At 44.8% G+C, this 20,484-nt stretch overlaps 1 protein-coding gene across 1 annotated transcript in view; it reads right to left on the bottom strand.

Annotated features, from left to right (window-relative positions):
- Positions 1 to 16,898, bottom strand: part of KDSR (3-ketodihydrosphingosine reductase) — a 36,343-nt gene extending 19,445 nt beyond the window's left edge. The window contains exons 1-6 of the mRNA XM_021686243.2: positions 16,890 to 16,898; positions 15,726 to 15,815; positions 13,441 to 13,497; positions 9,107 to 9,172; positions 8,819 to 8,914; positions 1,366 to 1,557 (exon numbers count right to left, since the gene is read on the bottom strand). Of these exons, the coding sequence (XP_021541918.1) occupies positions 1,366 to 1,557; positions 8,819 to 8,914; positions 9,107 to 9,172; positions 13,441 to 13,497; positions 15,726 to 15,815; positions 16,890 to 16,898 (510 nt within the window). The remainder of the gene's footprint in view (positions 1 to 1,365; positions 1,558 to 8,818; positions 8,915 to 9,106; positions 9,173 to 13,440; positions 13,498 to 15,725; positions 15,816 to 16,889) is intronic.
- Between the last annotated feature and the right edge of the window lie 3,586 nt (positions 16,899 to 20,484).

The following is a 20,484-nucleotide window of genomic DNA, read 5'->3' as shown; positions in this document are numbered from 1 at the left end:
AAGGCACTCTGTCACACACCACCGAGGGCTCTTCTGGGGATTTTCTAAATCAGGGGTCAGCAAACTATGGCCTGTGGGACAAATCTGGCCCCCCCCACCTGTTTTTATAAATAAAGTTTTATTGGAACACAGCCATACCCATTCATTCACCTATCGCTAACAGCAGCTTTCCTGCTCTCGGGAGGCTGGAGGAGTTGCGACAGACACCATCCTCCCCTCAAAGGCTAGAATACTTACAAGCTGGCCCTGATGGAAAAAATTTGCTAACCCCTAATCTAAATCAGTAAACAGAATCCCCAAATCACACTCTTACTAGGAGAAGGTGGGTCACAGTGAATTAATTCTCTTCTGGGCTTTTAATTTTTTTTTTTTTTTTTTTTTTAAGATTTTATTTATTTGCGAGAGAGACAATGAGAGACAGAGAGCATGAGAGGGAGGAAGGTCAGAGGGAGAAGCAGACTCCCTGCCGAGCAGGGAGCCCGATGCGGGACTCGATCCCGGGACTCCAGGATCATGACCTGAGCCGAAGGCAGTCGCTCAACCAACTGAGCCACCCAGGCGCCCCCTCTTCTGGGCTTTTAACATCATGATGTGGCGTTATATTTCAGTCTATATCACAACAGGAAGAATTTTACCTTGCCTTTTCGGTGTGTGATTTGGGATAGATATGTGCGGTGCTCTCTAAGCATCCCCACTTGACAACAGTGCAGAAGTCGGCTTCACACAATCGAAGTTGTGTGAAGGTTGTCACATCATGACACTTATTTTGATGCTAATCCTCCTTCACAACATGCTCTATTAACTGGGAAAATAAAAAGCGTTTGCTCTCATCAATATTTCTTTAGGGTATTAAAATGCAAGTATCAGGAGAGCCAAATGATACTTTTAGTCCAACCGTCTTGTTTTTCAGAAAAGGAAACAGACCAAGTTAAATGATTTGTCTAAAAGCTGAGAGCTAGACAGTAGGTGATTTAAGCTTTTCCCTCAAACACATGCTAAGTTTATTATCCAGTCATAAAGGACACATCTTGTTACAGGAACACCTCTAGAGAATAAAATATCTGGTTAACCTGATACATACTCACATAGTATTAGGCCAAAAATACCATGTAAATATAGTAGTACTTTGTGTATTAAATTAAGCAAGCAAAACACCTCACACCCACTTGGCTTCCATCATAATCTTTATGCAATGAAAAATGTTAACTGCAAAATGCAAGGGTTGAGCCGATTCTCTTTCACTGATATCAAGTCTACAAATGTCTAATTCACTGCAACAACATGTGTAAAGTGGCCACAAACTAAAGGGGAACACACATTGCTGAGTTAGAAGATAGAAATATAAAAACTGAACACAGCATTTACCTCCATCTGCAAGGCTTCAGCCAATCCCCTGATGGCAAACTTGGATGAGGAGTAGGCCGTAAAACCGAATAATCCCAACTGTCCTGCCTGGGAGGAGACAAAGACGATCCTGCCCACCCGGCGCTCCTTCATGGTGGTGATTACTGCTCGGCTGGGGTACACGCTGCCTAGGTAGTTGACGCTCATTAGTCTCTGCAGGGAACAAAGAGCCATGCAAGAGGTGAGCAAGGTCAAAGCCTCGAGGCTGCGCTTCGTGGGAGTTCTGTCTGCTCTCCAGATTTGAGTTCTTCAGTGGAGCCCAAGTGACTGGGAGCCCAATGGATGTGTTGAAGGCATGAATGATGAGATGAGCCTGTAAATGAGCCATGATGCTCACGATCTACCATCTGAAGTCTCTTTCAATCTAGTCTTGTATTCTCACCATGACCGCAGTGATGTCTTTGCTGAAAACTGGCCAGGATTAGTTTTCTCCTTACCAAAAGTGCACTGCGTCTTGCAGGTATTACTTCCAGAAAGACAGTTTTAGGAAAAAGCCCCCAAATATTTCTAACCCTACTAGTTCTAAGCTACAGAAAGATCATAAAGAGACTAGGACAGTGGTTAACAGCATGGACTGTGAGTTGAAGCCTTGGCTTGACCATTTACTACCTATTTGATGATGAAGAAAGTCAGACACTCTACTTATTTCTGCAGCTGAACCCAGGGCTCATGCTGGTACCAGCTCAGAGGGCTGTTGGAAGAACTGAAAGAGGAAACACAAGGCAAGAGGCAGCACAGCCTCTGACCCGCAGTAAGTGCCTGACCAACGTTGGCTCTTAGGTTATGATGGGTAAGAGCTTACATAGGTACCGAGAGTCTATTTTCCCTTCATCCTGGGAACTCTTAAAAACCTTATATTTTAACTTGGAAATCTAAAAGTACTTGCATCAAAATGACTCTATATTAAAAGTCTTGGAAAAATACTAGATCTATCAGCATGTGAAACCAAACACTTCACTGAGGAACTTTGAGTCAACCATGGAATGTTAACTCTACAGAATGTTACGTAGCTTTTTTTTTTTTTTAAAGATTTTATTTTTATTTATTTGACAGAGAGAGACACAGCGAGAGAGGGAGCACAAGCAGGGGGAGTGGGAGAGGGAGAAGCAGGCTTCCCACGGAGCAGGGAGCCCGATGCGGGGCTCGATCCCAGGACCCTGGGATCATGACCTGAGCCGAAGGCAGATGCTTAACGACTGAGCCACCCAGGCGCCCCTGTTACGTGGCTTTTAGAGATGGTGACCAGAAACACCAGGAGGATGGAGGAAATAGTTGTTCCGCAAGTTTAAAAAAACAGAGGACATACAACACTATAGTTACACCGTGACTGTAACTAATTCAAATAGTAAATAAAAGTACATGTGCACAGTCACTAAACCAACTATAGAAAACTGTAAGTGATAGTGGGGCCCCTGGGTGGTGCAGTTGGTTGAGAGTCTGACTCCTGATTTTGGCTCAGGTCGTGATTTCATGGGTCATGAGATCGAGGCCCATGACAGGCTCCACGCTCAGCAGGGAGTCTGCTGGAGATTCTCTCTCCCTTTCCATCTCCCTCCCCCCTCCCCCCCCAAATAAAAAAATAAATAAATTTGTAAGTGATTGTGTTAGGATGCTGGGATTCCCACTTTTCCCAAAATGTCTTTTAATATCACTACATTTCTTTGATAACAAAAATGCTCTAAAAAAGTGCTGAAAAAAGATAGCACACTGAACCCAAGTGTCAACCTCAGCTCCCTTCAGAGATCCCACTAAAATCTCAGTAAAAAGATAATATTTTTTTAAAGGCCAACAGCCTACAGGAACATAGACAATAGGAAAGAAAATAACAGCAAGAACATTCTAGAAGCTGAAAAACAGAACGGTGACCGATAACAAACTTAGCAGAAAGCTGAATGCTAAGCAAGGAGCAGAGATACTGAAAAGCAGGACTGCACCAGAGAACCCCCAAAGGCTCGAACAGCACCAAAAGCACCTCCGGGGGCAGGAGGCTAGGCATGGGCCTAAAAGAGAGGTGTATCAGCTAAAAGTCTGTCTGTCTGTTTGTTTGTTTGTTTGTTTATTTATTTATATTATTTCCTTTTTAGAGAGAGCATGCGGGGGTGCATGAGTGGAGCAGGGGAGGGGCAGAGGCAGAGGGAGAGAGAGAATCTCAAGCAGACTCCACACCCAGCGCAGAGCCCGATGCGGGCTCGATCTCAGAATCTTGAGATCACGACCTGAGCTGACATCAAGAGTTGGATGCTTAACTAACTGAGCCACCCAGACGCTCCTAAAAGTCTGTTTAAAACCTAGTCAGACAGATCCACAATTATAATTCGAGATTTCAATACCCCTCTTTCAGTCACTGATCGAACAAGGGCACACAAAATCAGTCACGACACAGAAGGCTTGACCAACATCTCAGCCAACTGGGCCTAATCGACACTGACAGAACACTCTACCCAAAACAGCAGAATACATGTTCTTTCCAGCACACATGGAACGGCCACAGGAGAGGCTGTATGTTGGGCCAAAAGCAAGTCTCAACAAATTTTAAAGGATTCAAGTCATACAAAGTATGTGTGCTGGCCACAATGGAACTAAATCGGAAATTGATACGGAAATTATTTCTGGAAAATCTCTCAAGTATTCAGAAACTAAGTAACACACTTTTAGATAATCCAAGGGTCAAAGCAGAAATGAAAAGAGAAATTATAAGATATTTGTAACTGAAATGAAGTGAAAACACAACATATCAGAATGTGTAGGCTGCTGCTTCAGCATCATTTAGCTGGAAACTCACAGCACAACCACCCGCATTTGAAGAAGAAGACTCTCACATCGATGACCTCAGCTTCCACCGAGAGAACTATGAAAAGAAGAGCGAATTAAAACAGAAGTATGCAGAAAAAAGGAAATAATAAAAATAAGAGAGGAAATAAATGAAATAGAAAACAGAAAAACAACAGAAAGTTAATAAAACCAAAAGCTGGGGGGGCACCTGGGTGGCTCAGTCGTCAAGCGTCTGCCTTCGGCTCAGATCATGATCCCGGGGTCCTGGGATCGAGCCCCGCATCGGGCTCCCTGCTCAGCGGGAAGCCTGCTTCTCCCTCTCCCACTCCCCCTGCTTGTATTCCCTCTCTTGCTGTGTCTCTCTCTGTCAAATAAATAAATAAAATCTTAAAAAATATATTTAAAAAAAAAACAAACCGAAAGCTGGTTACTGAGAAGATCCATAAAAGTGATAAATCTCTAGTCCCACTGGTCAGGAAAGATAAAGGACACAAACTGTCAATATCAAGAATGAGAGAGGTGTTATCACTACAAATTCTATAGATATTAAAGGGGTGATTAAGAGCATACAACGAATAACTCCATGCCAATCAATTCAATGACTTAGACGAAATGGACAAATTCCTTGAAAGACACAAGCTACCAAAGATCACTCAAAAAAGAAATAGATAAGAAGATACAAATGTAGGGGCGCCTGGGTGGCTCAGTCTGTTAAGCGTCTGACTCTTGGTTTCGGCTCAGGTCCTGATCTCATGGATAGTGAGATCAAGTCCTGCACTGGGCTCTGCGCTCAGCAGGAGTCTGCTTGGATATTCTCTCCCTCTGCCCCTTTCCCCACCTGGTTCTCTCTCTCTCTACCTCTCTCTCTCTCTCAAATAAATAAATAAAATCTTTAAAAAAAAAAAAGATACAAATGTAGCCCCACATCTACTAAAGACATTGAATTAAAGTTAGAAACCTTCCCACAAAGATAAGCTCAGCCTTCCCTGGTAAATTCTGGCCAACATTTAAGGAAGGATACTATCAATTCTACACAAATCCTTCCACAAAAGTGAAGAGGAGGGAATACTCCCCTACTGTGCTAAAAGGCTAGCATTACCTTTACACAAAAATCAGAAAATAACATTATAAGAAAAGAAAATTCCAACTAATGTCCCTTAAGAACACAGAAAGGATTAATAGCCAAGTGGGGTCTAGCCCAGGAATGCAAGGCTGGTTTAACATTGGAAATTAATTAATGTAACTCACCATATCAACTAAAAAAGAACTCTGTGATCATCCCAATAGATGCAGAAAAAGCACCTGACAAAATTCAACCTCCATTCCTTATAAAACCTTTCAGCAGGGGCGCCTGGGTGGCTTAGTCGGTTGAGTGTCCAACTCTTGATTTTGGCTCAGGTCATGATCTCAGGGTCGTGGGATCCAGCCTCCTGCTGGGCTCCACACTGGGCGTGGAACATGCTTAAGATTCTCTCCCTCTCCCTCTCTCTCTCTGCCCCTCCCCGCCCCCAACCTGTGCATGTTCTCTCTAAAAAAAACCAAAAACAAACAAAAAACCTCTCAGCAAACTAGGAATTGAAGTTTCTCAACTTGATAAAGGGCATCCACCCAAACACAACAAAAGAGAACAGAACTATAGCAAACATCATACTTAATGGTAAAAAAAAAAAAAAAGAAATGTTTTCTCCCAAGATCAGGAACACCACAAGCATGTCTGCTCTCACCACTTCTATTCTGTACTAGATGTTCTCGCCAGTACAATAAGGGTACCCAGATGGGAATGGAAAAAAGTAAAACTGTTGCAGATGACATGATCTTGGATATAGAAAATCCAGTGAGCACCAGAATTAATAATGGACTTTAGCAAGACGGCGAGATCAACACACAAAAATCAACTGAATTTCTCTACATTAGCAATGAACACTCAGAAACTGACATAAAAAATACCATTTATACCAGCATCAAAAAATAGGAAATGCAGAAAAATGAGGTGCAAGACCCATACACTGAAAACTACAAAACACTGCTGAGAGAAACAAAAGAAAATTTAAATAAATGGAGATATATCCCACATTCAAAGGTTAAAAGACTCGATATTGTTAAGATGTCAGCTCTCTGGATCTTTAGAGTCAAGGTCATCCCAATCAAAAAGTGAAAATAATTATCACTAACAACTACAGGTAGATAAAGCAGGATACAGCTCCAAGAATCCAAAAGAAAAACCATTATACAGGAAAATTAGGAGAGGTGCACTGGCGTTCCCGAAGACCACGTCCAGTTGCAGTAATTCCTGGGATGGCCTCACGGACTCTGCACCTTGTCGTACCCGTGATTCAGACTTATGGCAGTGAGAGGGCACGAAGCACAATCAGCAAGGGCAAAAGGCACCTGGGGCAGAGTCCAGAGGAACCAGGCGCGAGTATCCAAGAGGCCTCTCCCCGGGGAGTCACGTGGCATGTGCTGAGGTCCTCCAGCCATGAGCTGTAACCACACACTCAACCATCCTGTCCAGGGAACCCCTGTGATGTGAACTCTGTGAGCCTCAGTCAAGTTCAAAGGAGACAAACAAACAATCAAAACAAAACAAAACAATCAAATAAAAAAATGAGAGAGAATTCATGTTACATGGAAATGAACTCTTCTCTTCAGGAAACGCATCAAACCCAGCAGTGTGGGTTCCAGCAGGACTTCCGGACGATGAGCACATCCCAGGCCTTGACCAGAACACCGCAGGGGACCAAGACAGAGAAGAGGGAGAGCAGAGGGGCAAGTACTGGCCGGGAGGGGGACGCGCCCCTCCTGGGAAGGGTGGCCCGCTACCTCGTGCAGGGCAGCCGGGAAGAGGCCCTGTCCCTGGGACAGAGACAACAGGCTTCGGGTTACCAGTCCGTTCTTTTTAGAAGTCTGGTTCTCGCTGGGGCAGGACCGCTTCCAGCGGCCGCTAACAGCCACTCAAGCTGCTCAGTGCTGTGCCCGTCTCCGTCCTCCGGCCCCTGACTCTGAGTTTACCCACGACCGCCCTGCATCACCACCTCCTGCCCGACTCCCTCTGACACCTCCCACACAGCTCCCTGACACAGCAGGCAGGAAGACCCTCTGAACACCGAAACGCGGGTCACACTGCCGCCCGACTGAGCTGAAGCCCCTTCAGAGGTTTTGGACTAAAAGCCAAATTCCCCCATGGTGGCCTTCGAGGCCCCAGGACTTCTGGCCCCTGCTCCGCTCCACATCGCTCCAGAAGCTGACCCCTTACCCCCCAGTCCTCCTAATCCTCCGCCCCCCCTGCCCCATACAGGCCTCCTGGTCCATTCCTTGAGTTTGCCCTGCACAGTCAGTCAGGGTGAGTCTGCGGAGTCCCCCTCTGTTAGCCTCTCTCTCTCACTCTCTCTCTCTCACGTGCACACACACACAAGCAAACACTCATTCACACACACACTCCCTCATGCTCACACCCTTCCACATGCACTCACGCACACCTGACTCCGCGGGCCACCTCCGACGTCTCACCTCACTGGGTCACGCCTAGGCTGATACAACTATTTTCCCCAACTGATTCTTAACCCAGCTGTTGAAATCATCTCCAACATCTCCCTCTGATAACTTACGGTCAAGGCATGCAGGCCAAGACAACCGCCTTTTATGCCGAGTTGATAAAGGAGCCTTAAAACACTCGAGTCCCAGAGAAGGCGCCCCTCTGCTTACAGCTGCATTTGGACGCTCCCGACTGGACTTTAAATCAGAGCTTACAGCGCCCTCCCAGCCCGCCAGAAGCAGGGTGTCTTCATTACTCCCCTAGCACCCTCCTCCACGAAAGGGGGATGTAATCGACCTTCGCAGAGTAAAGCATGCAAAATCCACTATTACAACGAAGGCTAATGGAGCATGAAGGAAAAAAGAGTTGATACCATGTCAACTAAAAAACCGTTTTGTACTTCAGAAGGATTGCAAATCTGATGTCCATTTATTTAGAGCTGACAGAAATTACTAAGAGACGCTCCCTGGCAAACCTGTTTAAAAATATAAACCAAGGGGCGCCTGGGTGGCTCAGTCGTTAAGCGTCTGCCTTCGGCTCAGGTCATGATCCCGGGGTCCTGGGATCGAGCCCCGCATCAGGCTCCCTGCTCCGCGGGAAGCCTGCTTCTCCCTCTCCCACTCCCCCTGCTTGTGTTCCTGCTCTCGCTGTCTCTCTCTGTCAAATAAATAAATCTTTAAAAAATATATATATATATAAACCAAAATAGGATGCATTATCTTTTTGTCTTGATTTCAGAACTCCAAAGAGTCTGCTCTTGAGCTTTTCTGGTTTACCACTGTTAAAAGCCCTGACAATCGAGATGAAAATCCAGCATCTCTTGGCTTACAGAGAGCTCTCTTGAAGAGAGGACCTCGGTGAATCGTCACCATGATGCATGTCCCATTTTACAGCTAGGGAAACCAAGGTCCAGAGACTTGTCTAAGCTCTTAAGGTTGGATGGTCATGGTGCTGGAACCAAAACCTCGTCCAACCTTCCCCTAGCCTTAGAAAGCTTCTATAAATCTGAATGTGTTTTATCTGTTTCGTTTGCAAAGCCTTCCCCTGTGGCTCTGTTCTACTTGTAGTATATGAGTTGCCCAATGAGCAAAAAAGCAAATGGCTACTTACTTCAAAAGTACTAACTTCAAGATCTTCAAATTTTCCCGAAAGTGACATTCCTGCACAGTTCACAAGCATGTCTACTGGGCCCAGTTTCTCCTGTGCCTGGAAAAATTTATCAGAGCAGGCGTTAAGAAAAAGAAGAGAATCAGTTTTGTAGCAAATCAATGGCAATAAATAAAGTCTATACAACTATTAAGGCTACAGAGATGATTTATCAGTTCCAAGGCACACACCAAAATGGGAAGAACCAACTGAAAGGCAAGTGAATTAATTCCAGTTAGCCCAACCTCTTACTTGTTTTATGACATTCTCTACTTGGCTGTAGTCTTGAGATACGTCAACTGATATACAAAGCACCACCTGTTAGGAAGAGAGAAAAAAAAAAAATGATCAAAGCCACGCAGGTGTCTAAAAGTATTTTTTAAAGAATTTTTTTAATGTAAAGACAATTCTTGCCAAAAGCTAGGAAGTCTGCTTTTGTAGGCACAGATTGCATTGTTGGAAATCTGCTGACCGTGCAACTGCAGAGCCTAATTTTCTTGGCAGTTTTCACAGAAAACTCTCCTGCGCAAACGCAAAAACATGTCTTAAGAAATGTTGGTCAAAGTACACATTTTCAGGCATAAAATAAAAAAGTTCTGGGGGTCTCGTGTACAGCATGGTGACTACCAACAGGAATACTATATTGCATACTTGAAATCCACTAAGGGAGTAGATCTTAACTGTTCTCAACACACACACACAAAATAACTGTGTGAGGTGATGAGTGTATTAATCAACTTGAGGTGGTGAGCGTTTCACAACGGAAATGTGGATCAAATCATCACACTGTGCCCCTTAAGCACATACAATTTTTGTCAGTTATCCCTCAGTAAAGCTGGAAATAGAAAGGAAAAGAAATGTAAAAAGCTCCTCTTGGAACGCCTCTAATCCCCAGTGACCGAGAGCAGGTCTGAGATCACGTGCGGCCAGATGTCGGGGGAGGCCTGGACCGCAAGGAGGCACGTGGAACTCTAGGAGCAGGGACATGCTCTGTGTCTGGATTTCAGTGCTGCTTTTACACATGTACATATCTGTCAAAAGCCATCAAACTGTACTCTTTACATGGATGTGGTTTACCAGACATCAATTATAGCTCTGGGCGTTAAAAAGAATGCATAAATTACATAAGGAATAAATAAAGCGTACATAAATTGTATCTTAAGTTGTTAACATCTTAGGTCGTTAAAAATAAAAACAATAAATCTAATAAATAAGCTTAAAAAAATACTCCCCTTGGAGCAATCCCAGGGCTCTGATGGCCCTACTGGGACTCCATAGCGTCAGGTGGACTAAAGAGATAAGCAAACAATACCTACTCACAAAAGCCACCTTAGCTTGAGTCCCGGCTCAGAGCCTGAGCCTGGTGGTCTTTCAAGGCCAAGGGTCGATCGGGGCCTGTGGGAGCTTGAGGTCCCCGACTCTGGACAGACTGGCCACTCACAGGGGTCAGCAAAGCAAGCCGCAGAGCCCACCCGGCCCAAACCTGGCCACGCCCAGGGGTTCAGAGCACAGAGATGGCAGGAAGAGCCCAGCCCGTGCTAGCCACGGATAACAATTCCATTCAGTCTTTGGAAAGGAAGAAGGGAAGTAAGGGAAGAAGGAATGAGGGGGGAAAAAAGCACGTATTTCTGTGCTTACTTTGATAGAAATTTATAAAATAGCAGTTCAGAATACTAACAGGGACTAACAATGAGCTATTGTTTTAATTTCCCTTTTTGGATCACGTTTTCAAATCTAGAGCTTAACCTCTGACATTGGAATGTTCTGTGTGCCAAGGGCGGGGAGGGGTCGCGGAGAGAAGCAGAAAGGCATTTCACGACTTCTCCGTCTTTCCACGAGTTCTTCTGGGTGGAGAATGGCTGCCAAGCTAGGGGCAGATAGAATGAGTGTGCACAGGAGGGCGCGTCCACATACACACACGTGCCCACGTGTGGCTGCAAGTCAAAGGGGGTGCAGTGCGGTGGAAGAAGCGGGCACGGGCTTGGCAGGCCTGGCTTCCAACGCTGCCCCTTCATTCACTAGCTGGGCAGAACCTGCTCCAGGAAGGGTGTCAGAAGCGAGTGATGACAAAGGTCCCTTCCAGCTCTGAGAAGATACGATGTGGGGAATAAAGCCATGACGTGAGAGGTGATTGCCTTAGAATCTGATGCGGCAGGCAGGAAGTCTTATTTGAGGCAGGAAGGAACCCTATCTGAATGATCTAAATTCCTAAGAAAAGGAAATGGCCCCCTTCACAAATGTAATAACCTGGAATATTCCAGAGGAGCGGCCCTTGGGTTTTATTCCTGTGATCGGGATTTTTATATGAGTCTTTTTATACAGTATTAGATCATTTACTATAAATAAAAGCTATCCCACAGACAAGTAAAATTTTTAAAAAAAGGGTTCACAAACCACCAGGAAAAGTGTCCACGGGGGACTGCTTGTGCTAAGCTGTGCAGCAAACCCCTTCTGTGCTGGTAGAAGGAGCGAGCTCCCTCTGGCCCAGGCCAGCCCTGCCTATCTTCCCTTCCCCGATGCAGATGGCAGGAACTCGCCGCATGACCTACAGCCTTCTGACGGCGGAGGTGGGGGCAGAAGTCATGGTGAAGAAGTCCAGGGCACCAAGATGGTGCTGACAGCAGGCCTGGCCTTCAGCCAGGAGCACATGAGCTCCATGGTTTTACAGGATACTTCTTTCTCTATCAGAACTTACACGAATACGAAAAAAAAAAAAATGGGGAGATTTGCCAAGCTGGCAGTTTTCCAATGTTCACGGGCTTCAGAGAAGGGGGCACAGAAGCCAAGGTACTGGAGAAAACCTCACATGTGTACACAAGGAGATGTGGATGAGGACCTCTACCTGCACACAGAGCGCCAAAGCAGAAGACCTGCCGACAGCCCACGCACGGGGAAATGGCTGCGTACACTGTGGGTACCTGAGACTCTGTTACAAAAAATCAGGCCGATTTATTTTTCATGACAAGGAAAGCTCTCTAACATATTTTGGAGGGGAAAAAGAGGCAATTAAAACTACAGTGAGGGGAATCTGGGTGGCTCAGTCAGTTAGGCGTCTGACTCTTGCTTTCGGCTTGGGTCATGATCTTGGGGTGGTGGGATCGAGCCCTGCACTGGGCTCCACACTTGCTTGGCATGGAGTCTCCTTGAGATTCTTTCCCTCTCCCTCCCCCTCCACTCCTCCCCCTGTGCTCGGGCACTCTCTCTCTCAAATAAATAAATAAAATCTTTTTAAAAAAATAATTAAAAAATTAAAAAAAAAAAACTACAGTGAAATATCATTTAAAACCCATCCGAAAAGCAAAAATCAGAAAGCCTGCCAATACCAAGTGTTGGTAAGGATGTGGGGCAACAAGAGGCCCCAAGCACTACTGGTGGGCATTTACCCATTTCGATGAAGCTGAAGATGCGTGTGTGCTGTAACTATTTCTCCACACTTCCATTTCCAGGCACCGTCCACTCTCGCACGTGTGCGCAGAGACATGGAGAAAAACTTCCGTAACAGCAAGAAATAAAACTAACCAAAAAACTGGAAACGAAATATCCACCAACAGTAGAACTGATGAACAAGAGGTCTTCTATATATATCCAGGAAAACGCTATCCAGCAGTAAAAAAATGAATAAACTATGACTTTACACAGCAACACAGAGGAATCTCAAAAGCAGTATCCAGTGAAGAGATCAAGTTGCACAAAAATACCTAAAGAATGATGTCCTACAAATCTACACAGACAGAAAGTAGATTAGTGATTGCCTGGGGCTGTGGGGGTTGGGAGGAAGTGGGGAGTGACAAGGTCCAGACTTTCTTTACAGGATGACAGAAAGGTTCTAAAACCGATTCTGGTGCTGGTTGAGCAACTCTGTGGCTAAGCCAAACGCCACTGAGCTGTACACTTTAAATCGGTGAGTTGAATGGTATGTGAAGAATGCCTCGAGAAGGCTGACAAAAAAAATAATGATGCCATAAAGTTCAAAGAGACGCAGAAATAAACAGCATATTATTTAGGGTCACATGCACCATCTAGTCAAATTATAAAGAAAAGCAAAGGACGAATCAACATGAAAATCAGGTTGAGGGTTGCCTCTAGGAATGAGACCGGAGGATATGGGCAGCTGATATGGGCTCCCAGGGGGGTTTCAGGGGCCCTAGTAAATCTCATTTCTTAAGCTCGGTGATGAGTGTCATAGTAACTTGTTATTATGTTTTATACTGAAAGATACATATATGTATACACACAACGTTTTAGTCATCCAAAAATGCCATAACCCCCCCAAAAAATTTAGTACCCCATTCCCCTTAAGTGTTTGTATGAAGTTACCTTAAATAAATAACTGAAATAAAATCATCTTCTAGAAAAACATTATTTGATCATTGGTACATGAAAGTCAAAGTCTGTACATTTTTGGTAATAACCTGAACTCACAGACAATTTAAATGATTTTGCCTTTTTAAAAAAACAGTCTAATATGTATTTTAATTAGGAAAATCCTACAGGCTTTACATGAACTATTCACAGTTGAAATAACACTTTCCTTTACACAGCTGTGCTGATTAGTACAGAAAATGTATCACGAAGACTGATCATACCTGTTTATCATTAATAGAGTGCTTTTCAATTTCTTTCTTTGCCTGCAGCAGCTTGTCCTGAAAGCAACAGAGCACAATTAGTTCTGGTGATTGTCTGTTTGTCTGCTTGTTTGTTTAAATGGGGCAAGAAAGCAATTATTTGTGTAAGTATTTATTAAAGTCTAGAAAACACGCAAGACAGCACCTTTATTGCATCGCTATGGGCCACAGTCTATGAAAGAAAGAAGCTGTGAAGTTATGCTCGGCTATGATTAAGTGATAGCAAGGGTTTTCTGAAAGATAACAGAAAAATAAATGAACTGCAAAATCCCAGTTAACAGTACTAATTGCTGATGGGCACCATCTCACTGCTAATAAATGTTTTGATCTGACATTATGTAGTTGTGACATAAAACAAGAACCACCACATGGTCGTGCAATGCTTCCCAATGCTTCAGGGTTCTTGTGATTCCACTTCAAGAGTGCTTTCGTAAGAGACTGTCCAATATTTTCCTCCTCTCCCATAAAAGCAGATATAGTAAAAATCACCTTTTAGATAGATTGAGAAAACCTAATCCTGGCTACTTTCGAGAATAATCTTAAGACAAGCAAAGCCACCCTGTAACTGAGAGATTCTTCCAAGGTCTCAATTTTGTTTGCTTGACTCATTTTTCAAGAAGAGAGATATATCAGTTTACAGTTCTTAATTTGTTCTAAAAGTTGTAATTTAAAAACATCAGGACAGCTAGAGAAGAACAAAAAAGGAGGGGAATCTTTCGGAAAGACACGTGGGTGTTCCGAACGTGGATGTGTCTATAATAAAATAATATTCTATTAATAGACAAACACAACTTGCCTTGTCAAAATTGGAATAAACAATTATATTAGAAAATAAAGAATTTCTGGAAGCCAGAAGGCTCATCTGCTCATTCACGTCTAGCAATGCAAGGACCCACAGAAAGAGCTTCTGAGCACCTGAAACTTGGGGCCACCCCTGGTTCCTTTTCACCTATCTTCTTTCAAATATCAGCACTGTTTAAATTTCACATAATGCCATTTTATTAAAGTTATGTTCTCTGGATACCTGGGTGGCTCAGTCACTTAAGCGTCTGCCTTCGGCTCAGGTCATGATCCCAGGGTCCTGGGATGGAGTGCCGGATCGGGCTCCCTGCTCGGCAGGGAGTCTACTTCTCCCTCCGCCCCTCTGCCCCACTTGTGCTCTCTCCCTCACAAAAATAAATGAATAAAATCTTTAATCAAACAAAATAAAGTGACGTTTTCCTTCCCGTCAAGTGGCTTTGATGCCAAAGCAAATTCATTGTTAGAGATGTCAGGACACAAATGAGAGGAGGTAGCAATTCTGCCTTTCTTGATTTTAAGAAGAAATCATGAACATCAAAGCCTAATTCTGTGCCAATATTTAAACATTTCCCCCCGAGGCCCTCCACGGCAGCTGTGCACCCCCACCTGAGTGGTTGGTCACCCCACTGTTGCCCTCCTTTGGCATATGTGAATCCAAAGTCCCCAAGCAATGATGCCACGCTGGTGTCCCCATCCTTCCATCAACCCTGCCCTCATGTCTTCATTCTGCAACTCTGTTTTGAGCACCCGCTGGGAGCCAAGCATGACGCCAGGCACGGAACAGTGCCAGGTGGCCCATAACACAGGCATGGTGGCCTCCCCGCCCAACTGCACCTCCCTGGAGACAGAGGACCCCACAACTGTTCGTGTGAATCCAGTGTCATTGCTTTGGCTGTGGAAACAACTTTGTCAAGAATAACAGACCCTGCGGGGGGGGGGGCACGAAAAGAAAAGAAAAACAGACTTTGTGTTGACTTGACACAGAAAAACACTGTTTTGCTGCAGTGCTGGGGAGGAGCAAGATTCCCCTGTGGAGTGTGGGTTTCATCAGAGATGTGCATCATCTCGATAATAAGCAAATTACAGACAGACACCTGCACGCCTTTCAGGACTCGGCTATCAGCTCGGCCATCGGCTCTGCCTTCTCCTGTGGGCAAGTGGACGCCCTCCCTGGCTCCCTGCGGCCTCTCCCATCTCCACCTGCAGTGCCTCTGATGTTGCCTAACAGCTGTCGAAACTAAATAAATATTTGTGGAACTGGCCTGATTTCAACCAAGAAGTCTTTGCCCCGAATATGAGAAATAACCAGTGGTCCAAAAATCACACCTGGAACCAGAGATACGAGCCATTTCTCGCACAGGTTCCCGAATCCCAGGACACGCACACCGCCTCTACGGCTAATCCAAAGCCGAGTAAGGGAGTAACAACACACCCAGAAGACTTACCTCATTTCGTGCCACCAGAGTTATAAACGCTCCTTGTTTATAGCACTCGATAGCAATACACTTTCCAATGCCACTGGAGCCTCCTGTAACCTAAAAGCAAAAATAATAAAATCTTCTTAGCTCTTGAAATTGCCCTGCTGCGGGAAGTTTATTTCACACGACTATGATGAGCTCTAAAACCCAATCTACAAGAACCAGATTTTTAGCTATTGTAGTTTCTTCGTCCCAGACTTAACGAAGGAAGTGCAGACATGAAAGATGTTACTGTCAGCGGGTCCTGCTGCCGATTGTTTTCGGTACTGAACTATAAACTGCACACCTATATTTTTCTGCATTCACTGGAAGGAAAGTGCCCTATAAATTGAGCTAATAAATAATACATTAGTCTACCTCTGGTTCCAAATTCAAATGAATCTTATTTCCTTACTGCATATCTCTTATATGACTCTCTCCACAAGAGATGCAAAGAAGAGCTACCTGCACAGATGTTCTAATATTTTACATGACCGCTTATTATAAAAGAAATACATGATCACATGGAAATATTAAAAGGCAAAGTTTTCCTTCTTGTACTATTCTGCCCCTCACAATCTAGCTCAGCCCTACTGGCTGTCTTTGAGTTCCACGCTCCCTCCAATCACAGGGCCTTTGCACATTCTATTTCCCTGCCAGAAATGCTCTTCTCCCCTCTTTTCATCCAGCTGGCACCCATTCACCCATTAAATCTCAGCTCAGGGGCACCTGGGTGGCTAGGTCAGTTAAGCATCCAACTCTTGGTTTCAGCTCAGGTCATGATCTCATGGGTTGTGGGATCCAGCCCTGCTTTGCCAGGCTCCGTGCTCAGCGGGGAGTCTGCTTGAGATTCTCTCCCTCTGCCCTCTGCCTCTCCCTCAGAGGGAGATTCTCTCCCTCTGCCCGTCCCCGCCCCCCCAAATAAATAAATCTTAAAAAAATAAATAAACCTCAGCTCAAACATCACTTCCTCAGTGATGTCAGTCCTTCACTGACTGCCCCTTCCCTAACCTCAACCCACTTTTCAGCACCGCATCCTTTTTCCTTTACTTTATGGCACTCACATATTCAAACGGCCATGCATTTGTTTGTGTGATTATTTGATTCACGACCATCTCTCCTATCACTGCCTCACACATGCCATAAAAATACCAACTCCATTTCTGCTCCCACTACATTCCTAGCACTCAGCACAATGCCTGCATATAGGAAGGACTCAATAGATACTTAACTTCGTAAGGCAATATTATCTTTCCAGTCATTTTTCCTATGCAAATTATATAATATGGGGCAAGAGAGTGGGGGCTCAGGGTTGTCAGGTGAAGGAAGTGGGGAAATATCAGAGAGGCATCTGACCTTACACGGTATCATACCCTACTTTAAAAAAATATGTATCTGGACGCCTGGGTGGCTCAGTTGGTTGGGTGTCTGCCTTCAGCTCAGGTGATGATCCCAGGGGCCTGGGATCAAGTCCCACATTGGGCTCCTTGCTCAGTGGGGAGCTTGCTTCTCCCTCTGCCTGCTCCCCCTGCTTGTGTGTTCTCTCTCTGACAAATAAATAAATAAAATCTTTAAAAAAATAGAATAGGATAAAAAATACATATCAAAATATGTCAAAAAACTAAAAGGCTTCACTATATTACATTAAGGAGCTGTATTAAAACTTAGTTGACAATTTCCCTGTAACAGACATTAGGATTATTTCAAATATTTTACTGCTAGATATAAATCATGCTGTAGTGAACATCCTTGACCCCATCTCAATGATTTTAAAATTATCATAAAGCCACTCCTATACAATGTACCAATCTCCATGGATCCTTAGGCTCCCCTAGTTTTCTTTAGCCCCAAGTCCTCACCATTGAAGAGATTTCCTTGGCAGATAATTAACCAATTATCTCCAGAAGGTTACTGTAAAAATCTACCTGCTGCCCCAGCTAACAGATGCCTCTGAGGAGCTCTTTGCTGCTGAGATATTTCACGGGTGGCCTTGGCTTTTTAATTCTCACCAGCCATTCCAATTCCATAGTAATTAACAGGCCCCTGGCCATTGTATGATGGTGTTGCTACTGCCTCGATGTCCCTCCACCCAACATCCCCTGCATACCTACCTATCCAAATCCTACCTAGCCTGCAGAGGCCAGATCCAAAGTCCCCTCCTCCAGGAAGCTTTCCTGACTCTGTCACTCAGTCCTGTCCTTTGCCTATCACTTTCCACTCTGTGTACACATCTTAGCTCCCTGACCAGACCGCAAGCTCCTTGAGGACGAGCACCAAGTCCAATTTATCTCCCCCACTCTGAGCACAGAACCTGGCATAAGCAGTTTCTAAATAAGTACTCAGCCTACATTAATTTGCAGAAATGGTGCATGGTTCCATTTCTCTGAAAAATACGATGCCAAAAAAAATTGGAAGTAAAGTCTCCCTATTTGTTATTCGATAAATCAATGGAAGTTGAAGTTACGAGGTTACTGATTAAACGTACATGCTCTAAAGTGCTATTGCTGTGATTGCTGTCCTTTTTCTAGACTGTGACAGGTAAGCTAGCACAGCCAAGAGACCGTTCAACCTGATCACTTCTAAGTTTATTCCATAAGAGCAAGGGTTAAGACTTCAATCTTTCGGTCCTAGCTCGTGAGAAACTAACCTTCTAACGAAGCTAATGCTTAGAAGGTATCTAAGAATATACATTAGCCAAGTCTAGGCTGTGTTATTCTGAATGGTAGAACAACATGGAAGAGATGGCTGAGAAAGTGGGAAATATGAATGGAGTTGCCTGACAATGGTAAACTGGGCCCCGATGTGGGACACTAAAGATAACAGCCTAATTTCCTTTCCTTATCACTGCGTCTTAACGATTCAATGCAAAATATTATTTAAATGTTACTATCTCTTTCATCACATCATACACCTCTTTTTTTTTTTTAAGATTTTATTTATTTATGAAAGAGAGAATGAGAGAGAGAGAGCACATGAGAGGGGGGAGGGTCAGAAGGAGAAGCAGAGTCCCTGCTGAGCAGGGAGCCCGATGCGGGACTCGATCCCCGGACTCCAGGATCATGACCTGAGCCGAAGGCAGTCGCTTAACCAACTGAGCCACCCAGGCGCCCACATCATACCCCTCTTATTGAGGGCAAGAGACAGGGTGGTTTGTGGCAAGAACTGCTCCCAGCCATCTCCAAAAAGAAAGGACCTGATTTTCCAGTTCTCCCCAAGTCGATTAAACAGGTTTTAAACCTAAGTACAGATCCTGTAATACTTGTGCTGCTTTATCACTGTCATTAGGGAGATAACAGTAGTGTATGCGAACTGTTCTAAATAGAAAGCAATAAATAATTGTGACCTAAGTCTGTTCATGCTTTCACATAAGCAGACATTCTAAATGTTAGCTCCCTCTCCTAACACCACCTGGTCCGGTCCTAACAAATCTCAAGAAAAAGAATGGTGCTTTCCCTCATCTTGTGACATTAAAAAAGAAGACAGATGGTGACATCATGTGAATTATTCATGTCACCCTCACATTATTTATAGTGGCGTATTAAAATGGGATGGTGGGGGCGCCTGGGTGGCTCAGTCGTTAAGCGTCTGCCTCCGGCTCGGGTCATGATCCCCGCGTCCTGGGATCGAGCCCCGCGTCGGGCTCCCTGTTCCGCGGGAGGCCCGCTTCTCCCTCTCCCACTCCGCCTGCTTGTGTTCCCTCTCTCGCTGTGTCTCTCTGTCAAATAAATAAATAAAATCTTCAAAAAAAAAGAAAAAAATTTAAAATGGGATGGTGAAAATAAGAAATTTTCTTAGTTTACCCCAACAGACTGATTATCTTACTGGTGGCCTGCGGCACAATGAAGCTGGAACGACTGGAGTCAAGGTTAAGTGAAACTCCCTTATAAATACCCAGTCGAAATGCTCATTCCTGCTTTTGGCTTTATGTTTCCTTCCAAGTTATGCTCTGCAAACGTAACTTCTGCAAGATTCCAACTTTTAAAGCCATGCTTCTGAGGCAGAAGTTCTCTTGGAGACGTGACACTTTCAGAATTTGGCCTCACTGTAAAGTTTGGCTTCTCTCGCTCCCTTCTGAAATGAATTTACACTAACCTCATCTACCTTGCACATCAGGAATAGCAGGAGTTGGAGACATACTAATATTTTTACAAAGGGCAAGGTAAAGAAAAATACATTTTCTCATTCACAAATGCTTGTCCAGATTTAAAGCCCACTAAAATAAACAACCAGCCCAGCCCAGACAGCTCGGTGGGGAGGCTCCACCTCAGCCGAGACACGCATATGTCACCTCCGGCAGGATTTGTGCTGCCCGCTTAGGAACCAACTCTCCTTATTCAATAACCTCCCACCTCGGGTGCCTCGGGGTTGTGAGATCCAAATAAGGAAACCGATGAGAAAGCCACAGCAAGTGGCGAAGTGCTGGGCGCAGGTGAGGAGGCACTCTCTCTCAGTGGAAGGAAGGTGCCGCCACCTGCAGAAAACGGACACTAGCTTCCGGTAAGAAACGAACCAAACCCATCCGCACCTCCTTCATCCCTAATACACCAGCAGGTCGGTGAGCTCGTCCATCTGCCCCTGAAATGATGGCAGAGCTCGCCCTGAAACAGCAATCAGCCCAGCCCGGGCTGAACTCCGACAGACCAGCAGTGTAGATCCGACAGAAGCGTCCCGACACCGCTCAGGCCAGGACCGCCAGCCCCCTGGGTTCGGGGCGGTTCCCCCCTCCCCGCCCCCCGCCCCAGGTGAG

Source organism: Neomonachus schauinslandi, chromosome 14 (genome assembly GCF_002201575.2).
Source record: "Neomonachus schauinslandi chromosome 14, ASM220157v2, whole genome shotgun sequence".
NCBI lineage: Eukaryota > Metazoa > Chordata > Mammalia > Carnivora > Phocidae > Neomonachus > Neomonachus schauinslandi.
Note: the sequence above shows the minus strand (reverse complement) of the source record. Positions and strands in the feature narration are given on the sequence as shown.